The 26,719-nt window shown below is 41.1% G+C and overlaps 2 protein-coding genes across 3 annotated transcripts in view; one reads left to right on the top strand and one right to left on the bottom strand.

The window, feature by feature from the left end:
* abcg1 (ATP-binding cassette, sub-family G (WHITE), member 1) overlaps window positions 1-26,719 on the bottom strand; it is a 56,661-nt gene that overhangs the window by 13,898 nt on the left and 16,044 nt on the right. Inside the window, exons 1-3 of one of the 2 annotated variants that reach the window (XM_042414156.1) lie at window positions 16,856-16,936; window positions 14,226-14,472; window positions 1,376-1,493 (exon numbers count right to left, since the gene is read on the bottom strand). In XM_042414156.1, coding sequence (XP_042270090.1) covers window positions 1,376-1,493; window positions 14,226-14,472; window positions 16,856-16,918 — 428 coding nt within the window. In that variant the 5' untranslated portion in view covers window positions 16,919-16,936. Of the gene's footprint in view, window positions 1-1,375; window positions 1,494-14,225; window positions 14,473-16,855; window positions 16,937-26,719 lie in introns of those variants that run through there. The other variant, XM_042414155.1, reaches the window with a different exon arrangement.
* On the top strand, window positions 21,408-25,158 carry spcs2 (signal peptidase complex subunit 2). Its single transcript, XM_042414198.1, has 5 exons — window positions 21,408-21,513; window positions 23,136-23,219; window positions 23,332-23,492; window positions 24,316-24,450; window positions 24,694-25,158. Exons 1-5 carry the CDS (start codon window positions 21,472-21,474, stop codon window positions 24,878-24,880), a joined length of 609 nt encoding a protein of 202 aa, XP_042270132.1. The 5' UTR covers window positions 21,408-21,471; the 3' UTR covers window positions 24,881-25,158.

Below are 26,719 nucleotides of genomic sequence, written 5' to 3'. Positions count from 1 at the left end.
CACATCAAGCTTGAGTTGGATGTCGACTATTGTTCCTACATACTTGTGTCTACAATTTGAACGTCCTCACCATGTCACTATTTTTTCTAATATCAATGATTAGTTCATTAGCTTTTGACACATTAAGGAATATAAAATATTAAAAAATATAAATTGTTTTAATTTATCAATTAACTTGTTACAAAGTTGAGTAAACAGCAGAAACTTAAATGAAATCAATATTTGCTGTGAGCAGCTTTGCCTTTAAAACAACAGCAGCAGTTCTCCTTGGTTCACTTTAACAGTTTTTCATGGTAACTTGCAGGCAGGTTGTTGTAACCATCCTGGAGAAAGAATCTTCTTCTGTGGATTTATTATTTAGAACATCTCAGGTGCTTCTTCATGTTAATCCCAGATTGACTCCATGATGTTGAGATCAGGGCTCTGTGGGGGCCAAACCATCTGTTGCAGGACTCATCATTCTTCTTGTTGCTGAAAATAGTCCTTTATGACTCTAGCTGTATGCTCAGGGTCATTGTCATGTCATGAATAAATTTGGGACTGATCAGACACCTCCCTGATGGTATTGCATAATAGATAAGAATCTAAACATCTAGGGTGCCTAAAACTTTTACACAGTACTGCATGTCCATTTACTAAAACCTGCTGGACTCTGTCCGCTAAAAAATCCAAAAGCAGCATTAAAAGCTGATCAACTAATTTAAAATAAGAAGCAAGTTGCTCAATAAAAATATGCTTCATCTTGTTAAAAACCAAAGACAAATCAGCAAATAAACAGACTTGCTTCTATGTGATGTTGTCTTTTTATCGTCCTTTAATCTGTTTTTCATCTCTTTATTGTTTTTCATTGTCTTCTACTGTCGTCTTCTTTATGTTGGACTTGTTATTGCTCTCTGACATGTGTCTTCGCTTTTATATTGTTCTGCATTTTCTTTGTCAAAGCACTTTGTAAACTCTGTTTTTAAAAGTGCTATATATTAGAAAAGTCTCACATGAGATAAGGGTTTCTGAAGGTGTTTATACCCTCTGCCGAGGATGAAGAGTTTTGCATCCTGCACACCTTTACCAGCTTGATAAGCAAACTGCAAGGGGTCTAGTCTGCCAACAATTAGGGAAACAACCTTATATTTTAAAATCTTCTCAATTTTTCATCACAAAGGATGTAAGCGCAACAGGTCTGAACTTATTTACTTCCTTGGGATGTTTTGATTTTGGGATGGGTATTATAGTGGATGTTTTCCAGATTGTATGTATTTGGCCACATTCATGCATTCATTCATGCATTTTATTCACACAGTAACAGTGATTCAGGTGTTTTATTCAGACAGTAACAGTGATTCAAGTGTGAGCAGGCAGGTTTTTCAGTCACACTTACCTGTACCCGGCCAGGATATTCATGAGGGTGGACTTTCCGGCTCCTGAGGGCCCCATGATGGCCACGAGGTCCCCGCTTGTGAATTTCCCAGAGATCCCTTTGAGCAGAGTCTTGTAACCTGAGATACAAAAGAAACAATCAGTCTGCAGGTTCCCAGACACACCGAGAGCAGCGCTTTGTCCTCAGCTTTCAGCCCAGTTTGGAGGCTTTCATCTCAGATTTCTGCAGATTAATCTGCTCAGATTCACACAGAAACACCCGCCTGCTGTCTGACTGTTAGCCTCAGATTATTAAACAACATCATGAAACCTGAAGCCACAAAACTCACTTTTAGTACATCTGTATTCCAAATGTAATTTAGCCGCATTGAGAGACCCAAAAAATAACTCAACACTCAGTTTGTTTCACCATATAAATATAATAATAATAATACATTTTATTTATACAGTGCTTTTCAGGGAACTCAAAGACGCTTTACATAAGTAAAAATGATCATAGAAAAACAACACAGGAAAAGCAGTGCTGAAAAGGTGAGTTTTGATCAGTGATTTGAACATGGACAGATCGGTTCAGTCTCAGATGTTTTTGGGGTGAGAATTCCAGAGGGAGGGGGCAGCTATGGAGAAGGCTCTGTCACCCCAGGTGTGGTGCTCGGTCCTGAGTGGTGAAGACAGGAGGTTGGCATCAAAGGAGTGGAGACTGTGGGAAGGAGTGTGGTGGTGGAGCAGGGGGGTGAGGTGGGAGGGGCCCTGGTTATGGAGCAGGGGGGTGAGGTGGGAGGGGGTCTGGTTATGGAGCAGGTGAGGTAGAGGGGGTCTGGTTATGGAGCAGGTGAGGTAGAGGGGGTCTGGTTATGGAGCAGGGGGGTGAGGTGGGAGGGGGCCTGGTTATGGAGCAGGGGGGTGAGGTGGGAGGGGGTCTGGTTATGGAGCAGGGGGGTGAGGTGGGAGGGGGCCTGGTTATGGAGCAGCGGGGTGAGGTGGGAGGGGGTCTGGTTATGGAGCAGGGGGGTGAGGTGGGAGGGGGCCTGGTTATGGAGCAGGGGGGTGAGGTGGGAGGGGGTCTGGTTATGGAGCAGGGGGGTGAGGTAGAGGGGGTCTGGTTATGGAGCAGGTGAGGTAGAGGGGGTCTGGTTATGGAGCAGGTAAGGTAGAGGGGGTCTGGTTATGGAGCAGGGGGGTGAGGTGGGAGGGGGTCTGGTTATGGAGCAGGGGGGTGAGGTAGGAGGGGGTCTGGTTATGGAGCAGGGGGGTGAGGTAGAGGGGGTCTGGTTATGGAGCAGGGGGGTGAGGTAGAGGGGGTCTGGTTATGGAGCAGGGGGGTGAGGTAGAGGGGGTCTGGTTATGGAGCAGGTGAGGTAGAGGGGGCCTGGTTATGGAGCAGCGGGGTGAGGTAGGTGGGGGTCTGGTTATAGGGCAGGTGAGGTAGGAGGGGGTCTGGTTATGGAGCAGGTGAGGTAGAGGGGGGCTGGTTATGGAGCAGGTGAGGTAGGAGGGGGTCTGGTTATGGAGCAGGTGAGGTAGAGGGGGGCTGATTATGGAGCAGGTGAGGTAGGAGGGGGTCTGGTTATGGAGCAGGTGAGGTAGAGGGGGTCTGGTTATAGGACAGGTGAGGTAGGAGGGGGTCTGGTTATGGAGCAGGTGAGGTAGAGGGGGTCTGGTTATGGAGCAGGTGAGATAGGGGGGGTCTGGTTATAGGGCAGGTGAGGTAGGAGGGGGTCTGGTTATGGAGCAGGTGAGGTAGAGGGGGTCTGGTTATGGAGCAGGTGAGGTAGAGGGGGTCTGGTTATGAAGGGCTTTGTGAGTGAGGAGAAGGACTTTGAACTGGATCCATTGTGGGAGCAGGTGAGCAGCAGAGTTCTGGGTGTACTGGACTTTATTTAGGCCATAATGAATGCAGTTGCAGGAGTCAGTTCTGGATGTGATGGAAACATGGATCAGAGTTTCAGCAGCAGAGTGATCGGCAGAGACGAGCTTTGTTTTTTAGGTGGAAAAAGGAAGTTCTGGTGGTTTGTTTGACGTGGTGTTTAAATATGAACACAATAAAACAGAATAACAGACATGTCAAACAGCTGGAAAACAAACAGTCTGTATGTCATTTTAGATTAACTGTGACACTTAACAATCAAGCACTGCTGAAAATGTCAGTAGGTCATTAATCACATTAATTAGAGAAATGGGGTTACCATGACAACCAACGAGGAGGAGGATGAAGATTCTTGGCAGTAACCGCTGCAGCGTTTATCTGCTGATGGAGGCCGAACGCTCCTCAACAAGATTATCAGATTACATCAGATCGAACCTGATTTAATCCTCTCTGACCAGCAGTAACCTCTACTGCAGTAATACACACTGTACTGCAGTAATACACACTGTACTGCAGTATTACACACTGTACTGCAGTAATTCACACTGTACTGCCGTAATACACACTGTACTGCAGAACTACACACTGTACTGCGGTAATACACACTGTACTGCGGTATTACACACTGTACTGCAGTATTACACACTGTACTGCAGTATTACACACTGTACTGCGGTAATACACACTGTACTGCGGTAATACACACTGTACTGCCGTAATACACACTGTACTGCAGTAATACACACTGTACTGCGGTAATGCACACTGTACTGCAGTACTACACACTGTACTGCAGTATTACACACTGTACTGCAGTAATACACACTGTACTGCAGTACTACACACTGTACTGCAGTAATTCACACTGTACTGCCGTAATACACACTGTACTGCAGAACTACACACTGTACTGCGGTAATACACACTGTACTGCGGTATTACACACTGTACTGCAGTATTACACACTGTACTGCGGTAATACACACTGTACTGCAGTAATACACACTGTACTGCAGAACTACACACTGTACTGCAGTATTACACACTGTACTGCAGAACTACACACTGTACTGCAGTATTACACACTGTACTGCAGTAATACACACTGTACTGCAGTAATTCACACTGTACTGCCGTAATACACACTGTACTGCAGAACTACACACTGTACTGCGGTAATACACACTGTACTGCGGTATTACACACTGTACTGCAGTATTACACACTGTACTGCGGTAATACACACTGTACTGCGGTAATACACACTGTACTGCAGAACTACACACTGTACTGCAGTATTACACACTGTACTGCAGAACTACACACTGTACTGCAGTATTACACACTGTACTGCAGTAATACACACTGTACTGCAGTATTACACACTGTACCGCAGAACTACACACTGTACTGCAGTATTACACACTGTACTGCAGTAATGCATACTGTACTGCAGTAATACACACTGTACTGCAGTACTACACACTGTACTGCAGTAATACACACTGTACTGCCGTAATACACACTGTACTGCAGTAATACACACTGTACTGCAGTATTACACACTGTACTGCAGTAATGCACACTGTACTGCAGTAATACACACTGTACTGCAGTACTACACACTGTACTGCAGTAATACACACTGTACTGCGGTAATACACACTGTACTGCGGTATTACACACTGTACTGCTGTATTACACACTGTACTGCAGTATTACACACTGTACTGCGGTAATACACACTGTACTGCTGTATTACACACTGTACTGCAGTATTACACACTGTACTGCGGTAATACACACTGTACTGCGGTAATACACACTGTACTGCTGTAATACACACTGTACTGCAGAACTACACACTGTACTGCAGTATTACACACTGTACTGCAGAACTACACACTGTACTGCAGTATTACACACTGTACTGCAGTAATACACACTGTACTGCAGTATTACACACTGTACCGCAGAACTACACACTGTACTGCAGTATTACACACTGTACTGCAGTACTACACACTGTACTGCAGTATTACACACTGTACTGCAGAACTACACACTGTACTGCAGTATTACACACTGTACTGCAGTAATACACACTGTACTGCAGTATTACACACTGTACCGCAGAACTACACACTGTACTGCAGTATTACACACTGTACTGCAGTACCACACACTGTACTGCAGTATTACACACTGTACTGCAGAACTACACACTGTACTGCAGTATTACACACTGTACCGCAGCAATACACACTGTACCGCAGAACTACACACTGTACTGCAGTATTACACACTGTACTGCATTAATACACACTGTACTGCAGTATTACACACTGTATCGCAGAACTACACACTGTACTGCAGTATTACACACTGTACTGCAGTACCACACACTGTACTGCAGTATTACACACTGTACTGCAGAACTACACACTGTACTGCAGTATTACACACTGTACTGCAGTATTACACACTGTACTGCAGAACTACACACTGTACTGCAGTATTACACACTGTACCGCAGTAATACACACTGTACTGCAGTATTACACACTGTACTGCAGTATTACACACTGTACTGCATTAATACACACTGTACTGCAGTATTACACACTGTACTGCAGAACTACACACTGTACTGCAGTATTACACACTGTACCGCAGTAATACACACTGTACTGCAGTATTACACACTGTACCGCAGAACTACACACTGTACTGCAGTATTACACACTGTACTGCAGAACTACACACTGTACTGCAGTATTACACACTGTACTGCAGTAATATACACTGTACTGCAGTAATACACACTGTACTGCGGTAATACACAGTGTACTGCAGTAGTACACACTGTACTGCAGTAATACACACTGTACTGCGGTATTACACACTGTACTGCAGTAATACACACTGTACTGCAGAACTACACACTGTACTGCAGTATTACACACTGTACTGCAGTAATACACACTGTACTGCAGTATTACACACTGTACCGCAGAACTACACACTGTACTGCAGTATTACACACTGTACTGCAGTACTACACACTGTACTGCAGTATTACACACTGTACTGCAGAACTACACACTGTACTGCAGTATTACACACTGTACTGCAGTAATACACACTGTACTGCAGTATTACACACTGTACCGCAGAACTACACACTGTACTGCAGTATTACACACTGTACTGCAGTACCACACACTGTACTGCAGTATTACACACTGTACTGCAGAACTACACACTGTACCGCAGTATTACACACTGTACCGCAGTAATACACACTGTACCGCAGAACTACACACTGTACTGCAGTATTACACACTGTACCGCAGTAATACACACTGTACCGCAGAACTACACACTGTACTGCATTAATACACACTGTACTGCAGTAATACACACTGTACTGCAGTATTACACACTGTACCGCAGAACTACACACTGTACTGCAGTATTACACACTGTACTGCAGTACCACACACTGTACTGCAGTATTACACACTGTACTGCAGAACTACACACTGTACTGCAGTATTACACACTGTACTGCAGTATTACACACTGTACTGCAGAACTACACACTGTACTGCAGTATTACACACTGTACCGCAGTAATACACACTGTACTGCAGTATTACACACTGTACTGCAGTATTACACACTGTACTGCATTAATACACACTGTACTGCAGTATTACACACTGTACTGCAGAACTACACACTGTACTGCAGTATTACACACTGTACCGCAGTAATACACACTGTACTGCAGTATTACACACTGTACCGCAGAACTACACACTGTACTGCAGTATTACACACTGTACTGCAGAACTACACACTGTACTGCAGTATTACACACTGTACTGCAGTAATACACACTGTACTGCAGTAATATACACTGTACTGCAGTAATACACACTGTACTGCGGTAATACACAGTGTACTGCAGTAGTACACACTGTACTGCAGTAATACACACTGTACTGCGGTATTACACACTGTACTGCAGTAATACACAATGTACTGCAGTAGTACACACTGTACTGCAGTAATACGCACTGTACTGCGATAGTACACACTGTACTGCAGTAATAAACACTGTACTGCAGTATTACACACTGTACTGCGGTAATACACAGTGTACTGCAGTAGTACACACTGTACTGCAGTAATACACAACGTACTGCAGTAGTACACACTGTACTGCAGTAATACACAATGTCCTGCATTAGTACACACTGTACTGCAGTAATACGCAGTGTACTGCAGTAATACACACTGTACTGCCGTATTACACATTGTACTGCAGTAATACACAGTGTACTGCAGTAGTACACACTGTACTGCAGTAATACACAACGTACTGCAGTACTACACACTGTACTGCAGTAACCCACACTGTACTGCAGTAATACACACTGTACTGCATTAATACACACTGTACTGCAGTAATACACAATGTACTGCAGTAGTACACACAGTGTACTGCAGTAATACACAGTGTACTGCAGTAGTACACACACTGTACTGCATTAATACACACTGTACTGCAGTAATACACAATGTACTGCAGTAGTACACACAGTGTACTGCAGTAATACACAGTGTACTGCAGTAGTACACACTGTAATGCAGTGCTCTCTCGCTTCATCACGACGTTAGAGAAGAAACAGTTCACAGAGATTCGTCCGAGAGTGAAACGTGTTTTTGTGAAGTTGAGAGCAGGTTGCTGTCGGCGTCCTGACTGGCGTCCTGACTGGCGTCCTGACTGGCGTCCTGACTGGCGTCCTGACTGGCGTCCTGACTGGCGTCCTGACTGGCGTCCTGACTGGCGTCCTGACTGGCGTCCTGACTGGCGTCCTGACTGTATCTGGAAACAAATCCTTCAGCTGAACAGTCCGTTAATCTACTTATTAAATAAATCACACAGGCTGTTGTGGGTCTCTGCTCCCTCGGTGCTGTCTGTCAGGCAAAACCCAAAACATTTCTGCCGCCGAAGTTCAGATGATGAGCAGCGGCTGTTTTATAACGAGTCAGATTAGTGACGATGACCTGCGGTAACCCCGTCACTCCAGGAATACCCACAATTCATCTGGGCCAACTGCCTGTCCACCACCTTTCATCACCTCACACTTCACAGAGAAAACCGTTCTTCATCATCCTCAGGAGGAGTGTTCCTCACACCTGAGCTGCTTCTGGGTGAAACTGAGTCATTATGCAGCCAGATGAGGACAGAAACTCACCCTGCTGAGAATCAGACTGACGGGGAAACATGTTGGATACGGAAGGCAGCCGCGGTTCTGTTCCCAAATGTCTTTAATCACACTGATTAATAAAAATAAATCTAATTATAATAGACAAAACGAGCTTTTAGGCCCATTTGTGTTGTTGCAAGATTTTCTTTTTTCTGTTGCTTGTGAGCAGAAATAAATCCAGTGTGTAAAGATCAGAGGAGTCCTGCACCAACAGGTAAAAATAATATCTATATTAACATTAATGGACATGTATTTTATACGTGGTAAATATGAGTTTCACGCTCAGATTAATACCATATATATATGTTTGTTTGTTTATTGTTTCAGATTCTAATACAGAAGTTTTACTGTGTTGTGTTTTAAGTTTTAATATTTTAATTCATCACATCTGACAACAGACAGAAAAAAGCTTTAACTGCATCTGCTACAATGAATATATAGTGTAATAAATAATAAATGTATTGTGTGTTTTCCCTGTTAAATAAACAGTAACATAAGTCAGTATATTTAGGGACAAAGTGCTGCTTAGAGAACAAATGTGTGCTTGTTTTATCATTTTGATTTTCCTGAGCTTTCTGACTTTTTTGTGGAGTTTTCCTCGTGCAGGTGATTCAGGTTATGTGTGTTTGTAACTCGGAGTATCAGGTTAAATGTTTGTGAACTCTTTGTTCCTGCAGCTTCTCGTCTTCACTTTTTCTTTCTTTGTTTCGTCCTGAAAAGCTGAAACATGACACAAGCTTTTCTCTCCAGATTCAGTAAATCTGTTTTTTTTTATTGTACACAAACCAGTTTTACAAGCACTTAGCGGGCAAGTTTTCATTCATGTTCTTTAAGTTTTTTCTTGTCTCTGAAACTTGTGGCGATGATTTTAAAAATGTCCTCGACTGTTCTGAACAATAAAAACCAAACATGTCATTTTAACAAAGATAATTGTTTTTTTTTTAAACAACTACAGCTCCCATGAGTCTTAGGAGGTAACATGACATGGTTCAAATATGTGAGCAGAACTGCACAGCCAGTATTTTAATTCAGTTGCTGGTCGGTTGCAGGAACTTTATTAACCATCACACACTGAAATGACTTTACTGTCACTTATTAGGAGCGAACAACGCGTTTCCCTCAGCAGAATTGCACGAGTACTCACAGGTGTGATAAATACATCTGAGTCACATGACTAATATGATTAAATATGACTAACACACTGAAAACAGAATAACTTTAGTGTCTGAATATTGTACGACATCTATGCAAGTCAAACAGATTATCATTTGTCAACCTCTAGACCTCCAGATACTGTTGTCAGTTCTGTGTATAAGGAACCTGCACAAATTAATTGGCTTTCTCAACGAGAAAGCACCAAGAAACCCATCTATATCTATAATAATGAATAATTTATATTCATGTATCTATATAAATGGGTCATATATGAGAACAGCTATTTGCGTTGTATTTCTTAAATATATTTCGTGTATATATACTAGGAGTGTGCCCGAATACAAATACGTTATTCGGCAAAAGCACAAATAGTGGATTTTATACGTATATTTGTTTCATACAAATATTTTAAGAATTATTTGTTTTTGGGAAGAAACAAACAACCATGTTAAATACCAGCATGCAGGTCAGTTACATCACTATCTCAGTGTCTCTCCTCTGCTCCGCTGTGACGTCTATCAGCAGGTCTCAGTGAGGGGAGTCACATCCATCTGCTACATGACGCACATTTCCTTATTTGGACATCAGTCCTGGAGTTGGGGGTGTCAGCCAGAGATAAAGCTGAACTACTGACACACACAAAGTGCTCCCAAGAGACTCTCCATAACCTGTTGTTCCTCTTCTCCTTTCCACAAAGTTAGGTTGTAAAAAAACAGGCAATAAATGAAAAGTGCAAAGCAAGAATCACCTTTGAAGTTCTTCTACATGTTACAGGCTGTGCTGTCTGTGTGTTATGGGTGTATAAATAGGTAGAGGTCTGTCTGCAGGGAGCCGATGAGTAAAGTTTTAGCTCAGTAGTCAGCGCAGTCGTCTATGATCTGGGAGACTCCAGTTAAGAGACCCGGTGTGGGGACGTCGTCCTTCATAAGGTAGTTTATTCATGAACACTTACTGTAACAATTTGATTTTCTAAAAATTAAAAGTGTAATAAAAACAAAAACAGGATTTTTAAGCCTCTTTCCACTTTTATTCAAATACAAATACAAATAATTTTGCTGCCTCAACAAATACAGATACAAATACTGGGCTCTCTGCACATCCCTAATATATACACTCTGTATATATATATATATATATATATATATATATATATACATACACAGATGTGGCTGAAAATATTGGAACCCTTCCACCTTTTTAAAAAAAAAATTCTGAAACTGACAGAAGTATCTGGGATCCATCGTTCTTTATTTCAATATAACTGAAACTTTGCTTTTGATTCACAACTTAACATATTATTTAATACAATAAAACAAACGAAAATTACCAAAAATAACTTAATATTTAGTAGCTCAGCCTTTGAGACAATAACTGCAGTCAAGCTCTTCCTGTAACTCTGAATCAGGTTTCTACTCTTCTTCACCAGTAGTTCCAACTCTTCTTCACCGGTGGTTCAGACTCTTCTTCACCGGTAGTTCCAACTCTTCTTCACCGGTAGTTCAGACTCTTCTTCACCGGTAGTTCCAACTCTTCTTCACCGGTGGTTCAGACTCTTCTTCACCGGTAGTTCCAACTCTTCTTCACCGGTGGTTCAGACTCTTCTTCACCGGTAGGTCGGACTCTTCTTCACCGGTAGTTCAGACTCTTCTTCACCGGTAGTTCTGACTCTTCTTCACCGGTGGTTCAGACTCTTCTTCACTGGTTGTTCCGACTCTTCTTCACTGGTAGTTCAGACTCTTCTTGCTCCAGTTCTCTCTGGTTTGATGGCTGCCGTCTCCCAGCTGCAGGTTTCAGCTCTTTCCACAGATGTTCAGCAGGATTCAGATCAGGACTCAAAGCAGCCACTTCAGAACGCTCCAACGTTTTCTTCTCATCCTCTCTTGGCTGCTTTCTGATGTATGTTTGGGGTCATTATCCTGCTGGAAGACTCATGACCTGCGACTAAGACTCAGCTTTCTGACACTGAGCTGCATGTTTCTCTCCAAAATGCCTTGATAGTCTTGTGATTTCATTGTGCTGTACAGATTCACGAAGCAGCAAAGCAACATCCTCCATGTTTCACAGTAGACATGCTGTTCTTTTCTTTGAAGGCTTCATCTTTTCTTCTGTAAACATCTGGGTTGGTGTGATTTACCAAAAAGCTCTAATTTACTTTCATCTGTCCAAAGCACATTCTCCCAGAAAGACTGTGGTTTGTCAACATGCATTTTGGCAAAGTCCAGTCTGGCTTTGTTGTGTCTCCCTCTTAGAAGTGGGGTCTTCCTGGGTCTTCTACTATGGAGGATGGTGCCACTTGAAACTACTGTACCTTGAACTTGAAGATCAGCTTGGATCTGTATTGAAGTTTTCTTTGGTTCTTTCTCCACCATTCAAACCGTTTTCCTCTCCAGAGATGTTGGCTGCTGCTCCATCAGCCTTAAACTTCTTAATAATATCGGCAGCAGTGGTCACAGGAACATCAAGCTCTTTGGAGATGATCTTGTAACCTTTACGTTGACTATGTTTGGCTGTTACCTTGTTTCTAATGTCTTCAGACTGTCTCTAGTTTTCCTTCTGTTTTCCATGTTCAATGTGATGCACAAACAGCAGAATGAGTCACTTTCTCAGTTTAAACTGGCTGCTGAGTGATTATAAGATTGAAAACACCTGTGATACTAATTAAAACACAATAGTCTGCTTAAAGTATCACTACAGATCAATTATTTCTTACAACTTCTAAAGACTAGAACTGAATTGGAGAAGGAGGTCACGCTTCAACGATGGGATTCCCAGTGGAGCGCTGAACCCAAATCCAGTAGGCATGATCCAAAAATGTGAAGAAAGGCCGAAACGCGTAAACGTTTTTCCAATGTGATGTGAGCCAAATAAGCAAGTGAAATGTTAATATATTGTCCTCCTTGACTAGAAAGTTGACATGCAATGATAATAAATGCAAAGCTACCAATAATTTCAGCCATGTCTGTATATGCAAATATTGTGTAATATATCAGTTAAATGGGTTCTTTGAAGTTTACTAACATAAAGGTTTTGATGCGACCATGTTTGTTTTCAGATTAATGATGTTTCTGTTTGTTGAGCAGATTGGACTCAACACATGTAGTGTAAATAATAATAATAATAATAATAACACGTAGTTTGAGAGAAGATGACTGACATGTCTGCAGTCACAGACAGAGCGTGTGCAGCCTCGGTGACATCATCACGCCGTTTCCTGCTTTCTGTTTGTTTTGTCGCGGCAGCGTGGCGCTGAGTGACAGAGCTGCTTCTGATTTGACCTGCAGCTATTTACAGCAGGAGACCTGACTGAGATTAACAGATTACAGCTGGGTAATCCCCCCCCCCCCCCACCCCACCCCACCCCACCCCACCCACACACACACACACACACACACAAACACACACACACACAAACACACACAAACACACACAAACACAGATGATAATAAAGTGTTTGATTGAAGCTGTAAAACACTCCTGAACACCCAGAACGACAACTACGAAACTTGAAGAGCAAACATTATATTATCCCTACAGCTGGTGTCAGCGTCTGGTGTTGCTGCTCAGCCTAGAAAAGAGATTTTAAAATCCGTGATGTTGTCCCAGTGGAAAGTCTGTGGGCCGAGCGGGAGAAACATACTGTATGTTCATATTCAGGTTATAAAGTTTTCTGGAAGCTATAAAACCAGGTGAGCAATTTTCATTTGACTGAAAAGACACCGTGTTTGAGTCCAGTATCCAGTTGTTATAATATATCCATGGTGATGCTACTTCCTGTTCACATAGTTGGTTGCTTCTTATTGGACACTGCTACAGATGTGTTGTAGCACATTTTAATGGTGCAACCTGATTTAATAAATCACTAGTTTGTTACTGAGAGTTTTGGATTAATGATCATCACAGTCAAGAGGACAAGACCTTTAGGTTTTAAAGACTCCACAGGACAAACTTTACATGTTTATCTCCACTGCTGGCCAGACTTTATTGTTTTCTCGTGTGATCAGTTGTGGGTTTTATGTCTCTGTTTGTTTCTGGTTTTTTCTCATCTGAGGTGCAACAAACTCAACCACGTTGGAATGAAACTGTGTTGATAACAAATCAAGCAGCAGCTGTTTCACAGTAAAACAGCCGGTCAGTAACTGTTGAGGAAATCTTCTTAATGGAAAAACTGACATGTATTCTAAAACTACTGGGGAAAATGGGCGTCATACGGGACAAAAAAGTGATGGATGGAGCTGCAAATAAATTCATCAACAGGATGCATGAATGATGGAAAAATGTGGATGAACTTCCCATTTTTTTTTGTTTTTGTGAAGTTTATTTTGGTTAATAAAGATTTGGGAGGAAAAAAATCTTCACCATGTGAAGAACTGACTGAGGCTTTTACTCTGCAGCTTCTACGGGAGCTGAATACTTTTAACATCACATATAATCATTTATTTTCTGATCAGCACAAAGAACAAGAGGATTTTAAATATGCTGGAAAAGCTCTCCTACGTGTCCTCATGCTGTCAGATCACTGAGATCAGAGGGATTTGGACTCTGGGTACCTTTCTTCCTCCACCACGGTCCCTCTCTGACGGAGTACGACACGTCTTTGAACTCAATGTTGACCGCTGGTCTCCGTGGTAACGAGGAGAACCTCTGGGCTTCCGTCAGGTTGTTGTCCACTTTCTTCAGGTGTCCCTGCAGCAGCGGCGTCTGCTGGCTGCCGATTGGCCGCTTGTTCACCACCTCGTCCAGACAGACACACACCGTCCGGGGGTCCAACATGAGGTCCGGGGGCCCGTTGGTGTTCTGAGGGTTAAACCAGAAACCTTTGATGAAGATGTTTATTATTCAGGTGAGGAAACATCAGTCCGATTGTTCTGCAGTCACATGTTCATAAATCTGTATCTGTTAACAGGTTTTATGTCAAATATCCCTCTGGAAAAACAGCTGAAGCTGATTTAAAAGAGAAGATTTAAACATACTGTGAGTCAGAGTTTAATACATTAAAAGTTAACTTTGCGGCTAGGTCTGTTTTGGACTGACCACCAATTCCTTCAGAGATAATCCATTTCCAGGTGTTTACATTATTTTGTCCACCCCAGTCATGTCTTAATGTTCAAGGAAACTAGAGGAAGAGCACTGAACATAGTATGAGTTATACCCAAGCGGAAACCTCCGGGGCTGTAAAATGAAGCCAAAAACTGCAGTTCCTTGAACGGCCACTTGAGGCTCCAAAAGCGAGTCAATCCCCATAGACCCCCATGTTAAAATGCCCAACTTTACAGCAGAAATAAACATGTTTACAGCCTGGTACAAACAACGGTTTTGGTCTCTGTAGCTAATTTCCTCTTTCATGACAACTGTACGGGGGGTGAATTTTTTTATAACTCACTCGTTTAAGTTTTATTAAGCCGTAAAGTTTTGCATAATGAAGGACATGGCTGCTTTGAGTGACAGGTCCGCCAGCCGCTAGGTGGCTTGTTTCAGCCATTCGGCCCGCCTCTTTGCCCATTTTTGATTGGCTGGGAGTTAGGCAGCGTCACGCACTGCCAAGATGGCGACGGCCGGAGCGGCTCGCTTTGAGCTTCAAAACCGCTCTTCAGAAACCAACGAGTGACGTCACGGTAACTACGTCCATATTTATATACAATCTGTGGTTATACCTAAATTGGTATAACTATAACAGCATCACAGAGTTTCAACATGGCAGTGAATGCAATAAAAGAAAACAAGCTCTAAATGCAATTAAGAGAAAATGACAGTGTCATCCTGCCCATTGCACTGTGTGGTAGTGAAGTCTGGGTCCACTCAGTCATCAAAGCTAAACCTGGCAGAATATCTCTCCGCTGTCAGAGATAAAAAGCAGAGACAAGAACAGGCTCAGTGACCACAAACTGATAACTGAACAAGGACGACACAAAACATCACAGCAACCAGAAGAAAACAGAATCTGTAGTGACTGTTGGACAGAGATGCACTTCCTCCTACAATGTCAAACATTCAATGAGTTAACTTTAACAAGTTCAATCAGATTTCAACATTAAAAATACTCTGAGGAGGAGACAGGACACACACACAGATACATGCGTAGGATATACTGTATATATATAATTAATATCAATCTTAATGTTGTGTTAATGTTCATATTACTGTTATTGTGCAATGTCCAAATATTGGGACAAACTGTGTTTTTATGCTTCGGCAACATTTATGCCAATAAAGCCTTAAAGTCTTATTCAGCAGAGTGAGGAGGACCGATGCTGTCCTGTTGGATGGGAGCGTCACTAGATGTGAGATTATGTGTCAGCTGGTGGAGTTTGTTGTGTATGTGGGACACTAATCTGTCCCTGAACAGACACTGCAGCAGGTAACTGTCGGACAACACTGAGACAACCTGAGTTACACCAACAACAACACACACAGACAGACAGAACATCTTCATCATCACCGGTGACAGGACGATAACCTGGATGTTCACTACTTCATGATGCCTTATGCCTGCATGTCATACATCACATGTATATATCTGAAAACACCAGAAACACAGAAATATATCAAATTAAATAAAATGCTGTCCTCTGAGTCTCCACTATGTGTCCAATCGAGGGCTCCGACTAATTATTTTCTCCATTAATCAATTAGTTGTTTGGTCCATAACATTTTAGAAAATGGTAAAAAATGTGGATCAGTGTTTCTCAAGGATGATGTCCTCAAATATCTTGTTTTGTCCACAGACCAAAGATATTCAGTTTACTGTCACAGAGACTAAAGAAACCAGAAAATATCAGTTTGTATTGTATTATATTTATTTAAGAAACTGGAACCAGAAAAATGTGACTTTTTGTTTCTTGAATAAATGACTATAAACGGTTAATCGATTATCAAAATAGTTGTAGATTAAATTTCTGTTGATCAGCTAATCATCAGCAACTAATCATTGCAGCTCTACAGTATTTGGAAAATGTCCCAACTATAATGTCCAACATGTCTTCACTATGTCTTCATTATATCTTCACTATAATATCCAGGGTGTGTCCACTATGTGTCCAGTATTTGACCAGTATGTCTCTTCTACCTGTCCACTATGTGTCCACTGTATGACCAGTGTCTCCAGTCTATCTCCAGTATATGTCCAGTATTTGTCTCTTGTATGTTCCCAGTCCCTCCTCACTGTGTCCCCAGTACTCACCATTATGATGGAGTTGGTGATGGAGGGGTTGTGGACAGACCAGGCGGCCATCAGACAGGCCATGGCCGAGAGAAGAAACACTGTGACGCTCTGCCTCCCTCACACATCTGATCACTGTCTCCCAACACAGCAACTCTGACTCCTGACCCCGCCCCTCTGACGACAGACTCCGCCCATCTCTGTACTGGCCCCGCCCCCATGTGTTTGATAATGTGACTCACTGCTGTTTGATTGGTCAAAGTTTCAGATGATGAATCTCCACAGGACATTTTTTTATTCATTAGTTTTGTGAAGTGGTTGTTAATATTTAGGACACATTATCCTGTCCACCATTCATCTCTCTGTTTTATTCTAAAGAGTAGAACAGCATCTATATATGATATACAGTATATAACAAAACTGAGTACACCCCTGTGTACTATCACAAAAATGTTAAATGTTTCAAATTAGTATTATCTTACAAAAATTGTAGTATTTTTTGTGTGGAGTGTCGGGTATTTGGTCTTATTTAATAACAAATTATTAGGGATGCACGATATTAGATTTTTTGCCGATATCTGATATGCAGATATTTCCAACTCATTGTGGCCGATGCCGATATATGCACATATTTCTTCCAGCTGGCTGAGGAGACTATTATGCATGCAAGCATAGATTGTACTAATTATGATCAAGAAAGACAATATATGAAGGAAGAACTGAGGAAGACTGGAGTTCAGGAGCTCAGCAGTAAAACTTTAATGAACCTGCCAAGTGGGAGCAGCAGTAGAGTTTTCATTGAGTTTATTAGACAGACAGGATTAATGTGTAGGATTTAATCTCTGGTCCACACTCCGGAGCAGAAGGTGGCGGTAATGCACCTAATACGTTGGTTGCCAACCGCCGTTATAAACCAAGAAGAAGTTTTTTTTCCAGAGCGGTACATCCTGTCAGCCGAGGGGTTTCCTATCTGTGCAGCCGAACATAGCAGCTCCTCCGCGGACTGTTTCACCCTGACGGTCCCGGTGTTTCCTCCGCAGGCTCCACTTCACTCAGCTGCTTCTTCCCACTTTAACCTGAATAACAAACCGGGGCTCGGTGCTCCGGTTGGATCCACATGGAGAGCCAAGGATAACGTTAGCCGAGAGGCTAGCGGAGCGTTGGCAGCAGTACGGCCGGGGGGAAGCACAGCCAGCTAGCCTCTCAGCTAGCCTCTCAGCTAGCCTCTCAGCTAGCCTCTCAGCTAGCCTCTCAGCTAGCCTCTCAGCTAGCCTCCGCTAGCAGCAGCGGGTCTGACGGGCAGCTGAGTGAAGTGCAGCCTGCGGAGGAAACACCGGGACCATCAGGGAGAAACAGTCCATGGAGGGAAGCAGTCAGGCGGCGGAGAAGGCGACATATCAGCTGCTCATAATCAGCAGAAAATGTTCACTGCGGGCCGATGCCGATATTTCATTTTAGAGCTTATATGGGCCGATACCGATAACCTGCCGATAATATCATGCATCCCTGCAAATTATATTAAATTAATTAAAAACAAACAGGCAACATAGACTACACTGAAAATAGAAACAAAAGTGAGCACATCTGTGACTCCAGTTCAGACTAATTGCCTGAACAAGGTTATAAAAGAATCTGTGAACATCACAACTTATTCAGTTTTAGGTTGAGTCTAATGCAACAAGGCTCCACATGGTGAGGAACTACCTGATAAAGTAAGGAACCAGATTGTGAGACCTCATAAAGACGGGAGAAGGTTCAAGATCATCAGAAGGCTGCTGAACAGAAGCCCAAACAGCTGCAGCAGTGGTTAGAAGGTACAGGAGGATCCATACTACCACGCACAGTTCACTATTTATGCAGCCTTACATTGAAAAACAGACTTGACACAAGGATTATCTGTGGAAGCTGGTGTTTCAGTGACTGCTGAAACCTCTACAGACGACGTCCCAAGAAGAAAACCACTGCTCACAAAACTGCAAGATTAAACTTTGCCAAAGAACATGAAAAGAAGCCTGATGAATACTTTGTTCAGATGAAACCAAAGTAAATTAGTTTGGATCAGATGGGGTCCAGCATGTTTGACGTGGATCAGGTCAGGATCACCACGGTGACAGCATGGTGCTGACCGTGAAACATGGAGGTGGGAGTGTGCAAAAGCTGTAGAGGAAGTGACATTTATATCTGACACTATGACTGCAAGTTTGTAAATCCAAATACTGAATGAAAAGATGAGTCCCAGTCTCAAGACGCTTGGCAAGAGAGGAACAACATGACAACATGACCCCTGACCTGAATCCAACAGAACACCTTTACAGTATTTTAAAGAGGAAGAGCAACAAAACGTCTCCAGCAAAGAGCAGCTGAATACAATCATCTGAGAAGAACGATAGAACGTATCGTCCCCGTCCAGGAGGATCGATCTGTCATCAGAAGTAAATTAAGGCCAGCATAAAAAGTATTTAAAAAAAACAAAGAGTGGAGTCTCTCTAATGAAGGCAGTGCTGACTTTTGTTGTGTGCAGTTGCTCAGTTCTTCTTGGATTTCGTCTGAAAACAGATAACAGATTTGTAATTATTTAACATTTTATTGATATTGATTAAGGGTGTGTACGTGTGTATATATCATTGACCCTCATGTTCCAAACAGAAACAAATCATTGCTGCAAACCACAGACTGTATGTAGTCTTGGAAAAACAAACAAAAACAATATAAATGCTACCGATAATATAAAGTTTCCCTAATGACCAAATACTCAACTCAACACTTCACAAAGTGTTTTCTGCTTTTAGTTTTGCTGTTTGTGAAGTTTTCTGAATCGTCTGTTTAGATATTAATGACTATCAGTGTGTTGGTGCATGTTTGAGTTTGTTGTACATGAGCATCAGAACACAGCAGCTCCACCTGCTGGATAAACTGCGACACAGCTGATCTGGTCACTGATGAGCTTTATTCATTTGTTTTGGTCCCTGATTCAGCAAAATGTGTGAAATGTTTTGTAAAGATTGACTGATTTTGTTTCATATATTAAACATGACGGGTAAATATCACTATTTCACCCAAAATTATTATGTTTATTACAATTTATCAAAGGAAAAACAGTCCATTTGTGCTCCGACTAGAGCTGCTGTACTGATTATTGGAACAGGTTTGTAGGTGAATATCATTCAGTTTTTTACTACCTGTTGGTTTGTAAGTTTCATGATTTTTATATATATAAATATCTTATATCTAATAATCTTTATAGTCAGAGACTCAACTTAGTAACATATGAGGTGAAAGCAGCAGAGTTCAGAGAGGAAACGTCAGAGGTGGAAGTACTCAGATCCTTTACTGCAGTAAAAGTACCAATACAGCAAAGTACAAATACTCCATTACAAGTAAAAGTCCTGCGTGAAAAATCCTACTACAGTAAAAGTACATAAGTATTATGAGCTTGATGTAGTTAAAGTATTGCAGTAAAAGTACATAAGTATTATGAGCTTGATGTAGTTAAAGTATTGCAGTAAAAGTACATAAGTATTATGAGCTTGATGTAGTTAAAGTATTGCAGTAAAAGTACATAAGTATTATGAGCTTGATGTAGTTAAAGTATTGCAGTAAAAGTACATAAGTATTATGAGCTTGATGTAGTTAAAGTATTGCAGTAAAAGTAGTGGTTTGGTCCCTCTGACTGATATATTATTATATATGACATCATTAGATTATTAATAGTGAAGCATCAGTGTTAGAGCAGCATGTTACTGTTGTAGCTGCTGGAGGTGGAGCTAGTTTACACTACTTTATATACAGTTAGCTAGTTTAGTCCAGTGGTTCCCAACCTAGGGGTCGGGCCCCTCCAAAGGGTCAGCAGATAAATCTGAGGGGTGGTGAGATGATTAATGGGAGAGGAAAGAAGAAAAAACAAAGTTCTGATACACAAATCTGTTTTCAGTTTTTGGACTTTTTCTCTAATCTTTGATTTTTGCTGAAATATTGGATCATTTGAACATTTATTGAAATGAAAGCATGTGAGAAGTTTAGAGGGAAAAATCACTATTTGGTGGAGCTGTTAACAACTCATAGACATGTGAAATGTGACCCCGACTACACACTGCTATAGACACACTATTTTTTATTGAATGTTTAATTTATTTTTTGTAATTTTCTTGTCTTTTATGTTTCCTCTTCTCGTCATCTTTTTGTTACATTATGAATTATATTAAATAATTTTTACATTTTGTCCCTTATTTTAATAAAATGAAAATTATTTTTATTATATTTTTGGATTTTTCTGTATTTTTTTGTATTTCTTTTCATATGTGTTATTTAATGAAATATTTATTAGATTTTTTGATTTTTCATGTCATTAAATGTTTCCTGTTGTCATCTTTTTGTTATGAATGATATAAAATCATTTTTAAATTTTTATAAAATATAAATTATTTCTATTCTTTCTTGTATAGTTTTTGTCATTTTTTATTTAATGTCGAATTTAATTTAATTTTAATTTTAATATTTTTTATTTTTCGTTTCTTGTGCTCATGAGCGCGCACGCTGCCGCCTCGGCCACGCGGACGCGGTACGTCACACGTGTCCTATTGTTCAAAACTTGTCTGAGAGCCAATCAGAAGCGTCCAGGTCACAGGTGCCGTGAGAAGATGGCTGCCGCGAGGAACGGGAAGAATGGACTTCTGGAGAAAGTAAGAATTAAAGTTTAACAGTTTCATCCGCTCCGAGCTCAAGTTCAGCTACTTTATTCTCTGCTGTTAGCCGCTAAGCTAACGTTAGCAGGTCTGCGTGAAACTCTGCTGTTAGCCGCTAAGCTAACGTTAGCAGGTCTGCGTGAAACTCTGCTGTTAGCTGCTAAGCTAACGTTAGCAGATCTGTGTGAAACTCTGCTGTTAGCCGCTAAGCTAACGTTAGCAGGCTGGAGTAAATTTATTATCAATTAAAATTAGAGTTAAAAACACGAAGTAAAGAGCTGAATGTGTTTCGTGAATCAACGTGTTTAATTTCCTGTTTCCAGCTGTTACACACAGACAGCCGCTTAATAACAATAACAACAACAATAATAATAATGATAATAAACACAGCTGCTGCACCAGACTCCATTCAGAAAACACACAATATAACATGATCTGTGTGCTATAATAATAATAGTAATAATAATAATAATAATAATAATAATAATAATAATAATAACAACACAGAGTGACTGTTTGACCACAGCTGCAGAGTTTGTTAATTTCAGCTTTGGCTCATTTAATCAGTAGTTTAGAAGTAACATTAACTTTCTGTTTAAACTCAGTTTCATCATTTTTAACTTTAATATGTGAAGATTGAAGGAAGTCAGACGGTTTCCGGCTGTTGATCTGACAGGAAACAACAACGTGAGGAAACGATGAGCTGAAACCAATAATTCTCTTTATTCAGATTATTTTCAGTCAGAACTCACATGTAAGCAGCTGAAATCAGACTGAAATATTAAATAATGATGAATTGATTATCAGATTATTTTTCTTTCAATCAACTCATTGATTAATGAAATAATAGTTGCAGGTGTAAATCGATTAATTTGATGGTTTCAGCTTCTTTTCTTTGTCTTCACATTATAATAAACATTGAATATCTGTGACGATCAGTTGATCAATCGCCAAATATTTTGATAATCAATCGTTTTGAATCAATATTTAGTAAATTCTCTGATTGCAGCTTGTTAAATGTTAAATGTTCAATATTTTCTGGTGTCTTTAGTCTTTGATCTTTGTGGATAAAAGGAGACATTTGATGACGTCGTCTTTGGAAACACTGATCACATTTTATGCACCAAACAATTAATCAATTAATCGACAGATTAATCAATATATATATGTGAAGAAAAACTGTAAAAACTCAGATGTAAGAAGCTGGAATCATCATCAGATGATTATTTGATTATCAAAGAGTTGCAGATTAATTTTCTGTCGATTAACTTCATTGATTAATGAACTAATTATTGCAGCTTTTCAAACAAAAATAAACATTTGATGGTTTCAGTTTGCTGCTTCTCTCTGTCTCCACTTTACATCATATATATATAATATATAACATATACGTTATATATATCTTGTACATTATATCTGTTTATCTGCAGTTTGTTGGACCAAACCAAACATCTGAGAGTTCGAGTCTTGTGATGTTTTCTAGACTAAATGATGAATCAGCAGTTGAATCCATGAAGAGAAGAATCGTCGGCTGCAGCTCTAAACATCTGACACAGTTAATAATGATGTGAAATAATAATTAACACACGTTAATAATGTTTGAATGTGTTTGTGTTCAGTGGAGGATCGATGAGAAGCCGGTGAAGATCGATAAATGGGACGGAGCTGCGGTGAAGAACTCTCTGGACGACGCTGCCAAGAAGGTCAACGCCGATGTTTCCTCTGATGTTTGTGTGTTTTTTGCTCTGTGAGTGAAATCAGGAGGTTTTAACGCTGATGACGCTCTGTGACGTGCTGCTGCTGCGCCCCCTGCAGGTGGTGTTGGAGAAGTACGGTTACGTGGAGAACTTCCAGCTGGTGGACGGCCGTCTGCTGATCTGCACCGTCTCCTGTCTGTTCGCCATGTTGGCTCTGGTCTGGGACTACCTGCACCCCTTCCCCGAGTCCAGACCGGTCCTGGCCTGCTGCGTCATCTCATATCCTTCAAACGACAGGAAGTCCACCTGAGTCTTACCTGTCTGTCATCATTTAGGTGGTAGAAGAAGAGTTTACAAGTCTACGATACACTAGAAGTCTGGAGGTCTGGCAGGGTCCATGTTTAAACTAAACCAGATCCTTTTTATTTCTCGTCCTGCTGCTGAACATCAGAGCAGAAACAGAAGTTGTAAGACGATCACATGTAACGTTTCTACAACTTTAAAACAGCCTTTGATCAGTATTCTGATCAATAAACCATTAATCAAAGCAGTTAGCTGAAGCTAATAAACATATTAACAGCTGAATCAAACTGAAGCTCCTTCAGGAAAACATCACAACAGACTTCCTCTAAGAAATATGACGTAATTAATAAAAGATAAAAGTCCTCGTCTGTCGACAGTCTTCTCTCCGTTTCAGCATCAATATAAATAAACTTTACATTCTGTCGCTTCAACTCGCTGCAGCTGCTCTGTTTTAATATGAGAAGAACACTTTCAAACTAAAATACCTTCATAACTCTGTTAATTCACCGTCGTCATCGGTAACGACCGTCTACTTCCTGTTGGTTCCGACAGAAACCCGACTGATGTTCTAAAACATCTGGAAAACTGTGAACTCGCCCTTTAAGTCCCAGAGTTACTGAACCTGAAGTAACGAAGAGAATTAAAATGTAAATAAAGTCAGCAGCTGGTCCAGGTGTGTGCGTGCGTGCGTGCGTGTGTGTGCGCGTGCATGTGTGCGCGTGTGTGTGTGCGTGTGTGAAGGAGCAGCTGATCCAGATGTGTGTGTGCGTGTTGTTGCTCCTTGACTCTCCTCCATCACGTACTTCATCATGATGGGCATCCTGACTCTCTACACCTCCTACAAAGAGAAGAACATCTTCCTGGTGGCCCTGCAGAGGGACCCGGTCGGGATGGATCCGGATCAGGTCTGGCAGCTCTCGTCCTCCCTCAAACGGTCAGTCACAGTCTCCGGGAATCGAACCCGCAACCTCTGCAAACCCCCGACATACAGAACACATCATGTCCCCGTCGACTAGAGCTGCAGATACTAATCAATACGTTGATTGATCTGGTTCCAGGTCGTCAGATGAATGATGAGAGTGGATATTGATGATGCTGCTGATGATGATGATGATGATGATGAAGCTCTGGTTGTTGTTTGGATGAGTTTGTGGTAACTGACGGTTTCTGTTCGCAGGTTCGATGATCAATACACGCTCAGAGTTTCCTTCACCGACGGGAAGTCGAAGACGTGGAGAGACTCGGAGTTCACGAAATCCGTGTCGGCGTTCTTCGACGAGAACGGGACGCTGGTGATGGATCAGTTTGAAAAGTGTGTTTCCGAACTGCACGACACGCTGGCCACAGAGAAGAAAACCAAATAATCCATCAGCTGTTTCCTCCTCGCCGGGCGGCCGCCGGCGCCAGTTTCATTTCTATCAAACTCATCCTGCACAGAAACAGTCCGACAGTCAGCTGAGACTCTTTATCTCACTGTTTGTTTGTTAGTTTGTTATCTTTAGAAAAGCATCTGCAGAAATATAAACAATAAACAGAAAAAAACGGTTCAAAAAAAAGAGAAAAGCTGCAAAAAAAAAAAGGAAAAACAAAAATAAACTGATAAATAGTGGATGGATTTATAATAAAGCTGCGTTAACTCTTATTTCCTGTTTCATTATTTTCATGTTTTGAGTTTTGATTAAATATCAACGAGCAGCTGCAGCAGTAAAACGACTTTTCTCTGATTCTCAAAAACTCTTTTTTTTATTTTTATTTTGTGTTTTTACAAAAATTTATAACAAGTCTACCAGAGCTTTCAGCCACATCTCTTGAGCTTCATCAGTCGTCATGGTTTAGTTGTCAGAACTATTTCACCTGAACGCCTCCCCAAAAAATCATCAGATCAAATAATAATAATAATAACAATATGAAGAGACTTCAGAGTTTCCAGCAGATTAAAACGTGTCTATAAAACAGTTTGATTCACTTTTCAAAGCTTTTTATCGTCAAACACGATGTTTCATTAATAGAAAAATAAAACCTGCTGAAAGTTACTGTTGGATTATAAGAAGTGATCTAAAGAGGGTTGAGATGCTCAAACCTGACCTGAGTAAGTTTAAAATGCTTAAATCGTCATGGATACGTCATTGATTCTGTGCAGAGAATCAGCTGATTATTTCCTCTCTGCAGGTCGAATTTTATAGAAATGAAGTGAAACTAATAAACTGCCAGAAAACCGATGAAATCAACCATTCCAGTCAGAATAAAACATCTTCAAACTCTGAATCATCTTTCAGAGTTTAGAGGAAACAAACATTCGGGCACAAGTAGATAAATAATAAAAACATCCGGTTTTCTGATGTTTGATTTGTTTTGCGGCGTCAGAACGTTGTGATGTTTTATATAAAGTCAGTTTCAACATCTGTAAAGACATTTAGAAGAGTTTTAGGAAAACGTAGCAGCTCATTGGATCATTTTTAACAACTGTTTGACAGTTGAACAGTTGAACCAGGAGGATTCGCAGCAGATTCAAACATTTCAGCTCAACGTCCACAAGTTTCATTGATTTACATCCTGCGAACCGACGCCGTCAGATTCAAAACATCTTACAGGAAGGTTTTATATTTAATAAGAGCAACGACGGCACGACTTACCTTCAGACGCCACGTTTATCACCAATCACGACGGTGCGACACGTCGCAGTCGGGTGCAGCTGTGGGGCGGAGCGACCGTTAGAGAAGGCGGACGGTCGCCGAGAGCGTAAAATATAAAAGTCATTATGTTTTTGTCATTTTCTGTCCGTGACGCTGAAATTATTCTTTTGACTGTTTAGAGTTTTTAGTTTTGTCTCCATCAGGATGTTTTTACATTCAGTGACGCTGGAATCAGGAGTTTGATATTAGCATTAGCTAAGATTAGCATCGTTAGCATTATCAGTGAATGGGTAAAGCTAACGATGCTAATCGATGACATTCAGATGTCGGTGTTTCCTGACATGTCGATGCCTTACAACAGGAAGTGGACTGAATGTCGACCAAACTGTTATTTTGAATGTTTGTTATTTTTCTGAGAGCCTTATTCTCTGTATGATCTGTGTTTGTGAGGATATTAAAGATGGATTATTGTTACTGAAAGACGTAAATCCTGAGTTGAATTAATTAATTTGTTGAAGTGTCGTCTCAGCCCGTCATGGGATTATAAGATGATTTATCAAAGTTCACAGA

Source organism: Thunnus maccoyii, chromosome 6 (genome assembly GCF_910596095.1).
Source record: "Thunnus maccoyii chromosome 6, fThuMac1.1, whole genome shotgun sequence".
Classification (NCBI taxonomy): Eukaryota; Metazoa; Chordata; class Actinopteri; order Scombriformes; family Scombridae; genus Thunnus; species Thunnus maccoyii.
This window is presented reverse-complemented; position numbering and strand designations above follow the sequence as displayed.

Excerpts from the sequence above, each read along its gene's own strand:
- spcs2 (XM_042414198.1), top strand. The coding sequence starts at position 21,472 with ATGGCTGCCGCGAGGAACGGGAAGAATGGACTTCTGGAGAAA. Across the intron at positions 23,493-24,315 it reads CTGGCCTGCTGCGTCATCTC|GTACTTCATCATGATGGGCA; the intron begins ATATCCTTCAAA and ends CTCCTCCATCAC. Across the intron at positions 24,451-24,693 it reads CTCTCGTCCTCCCTCAAACG|GTTCGATGATCAATACACGC; the intron begins GTCAGTCACAGT and ends TTCTGTTCGCAG.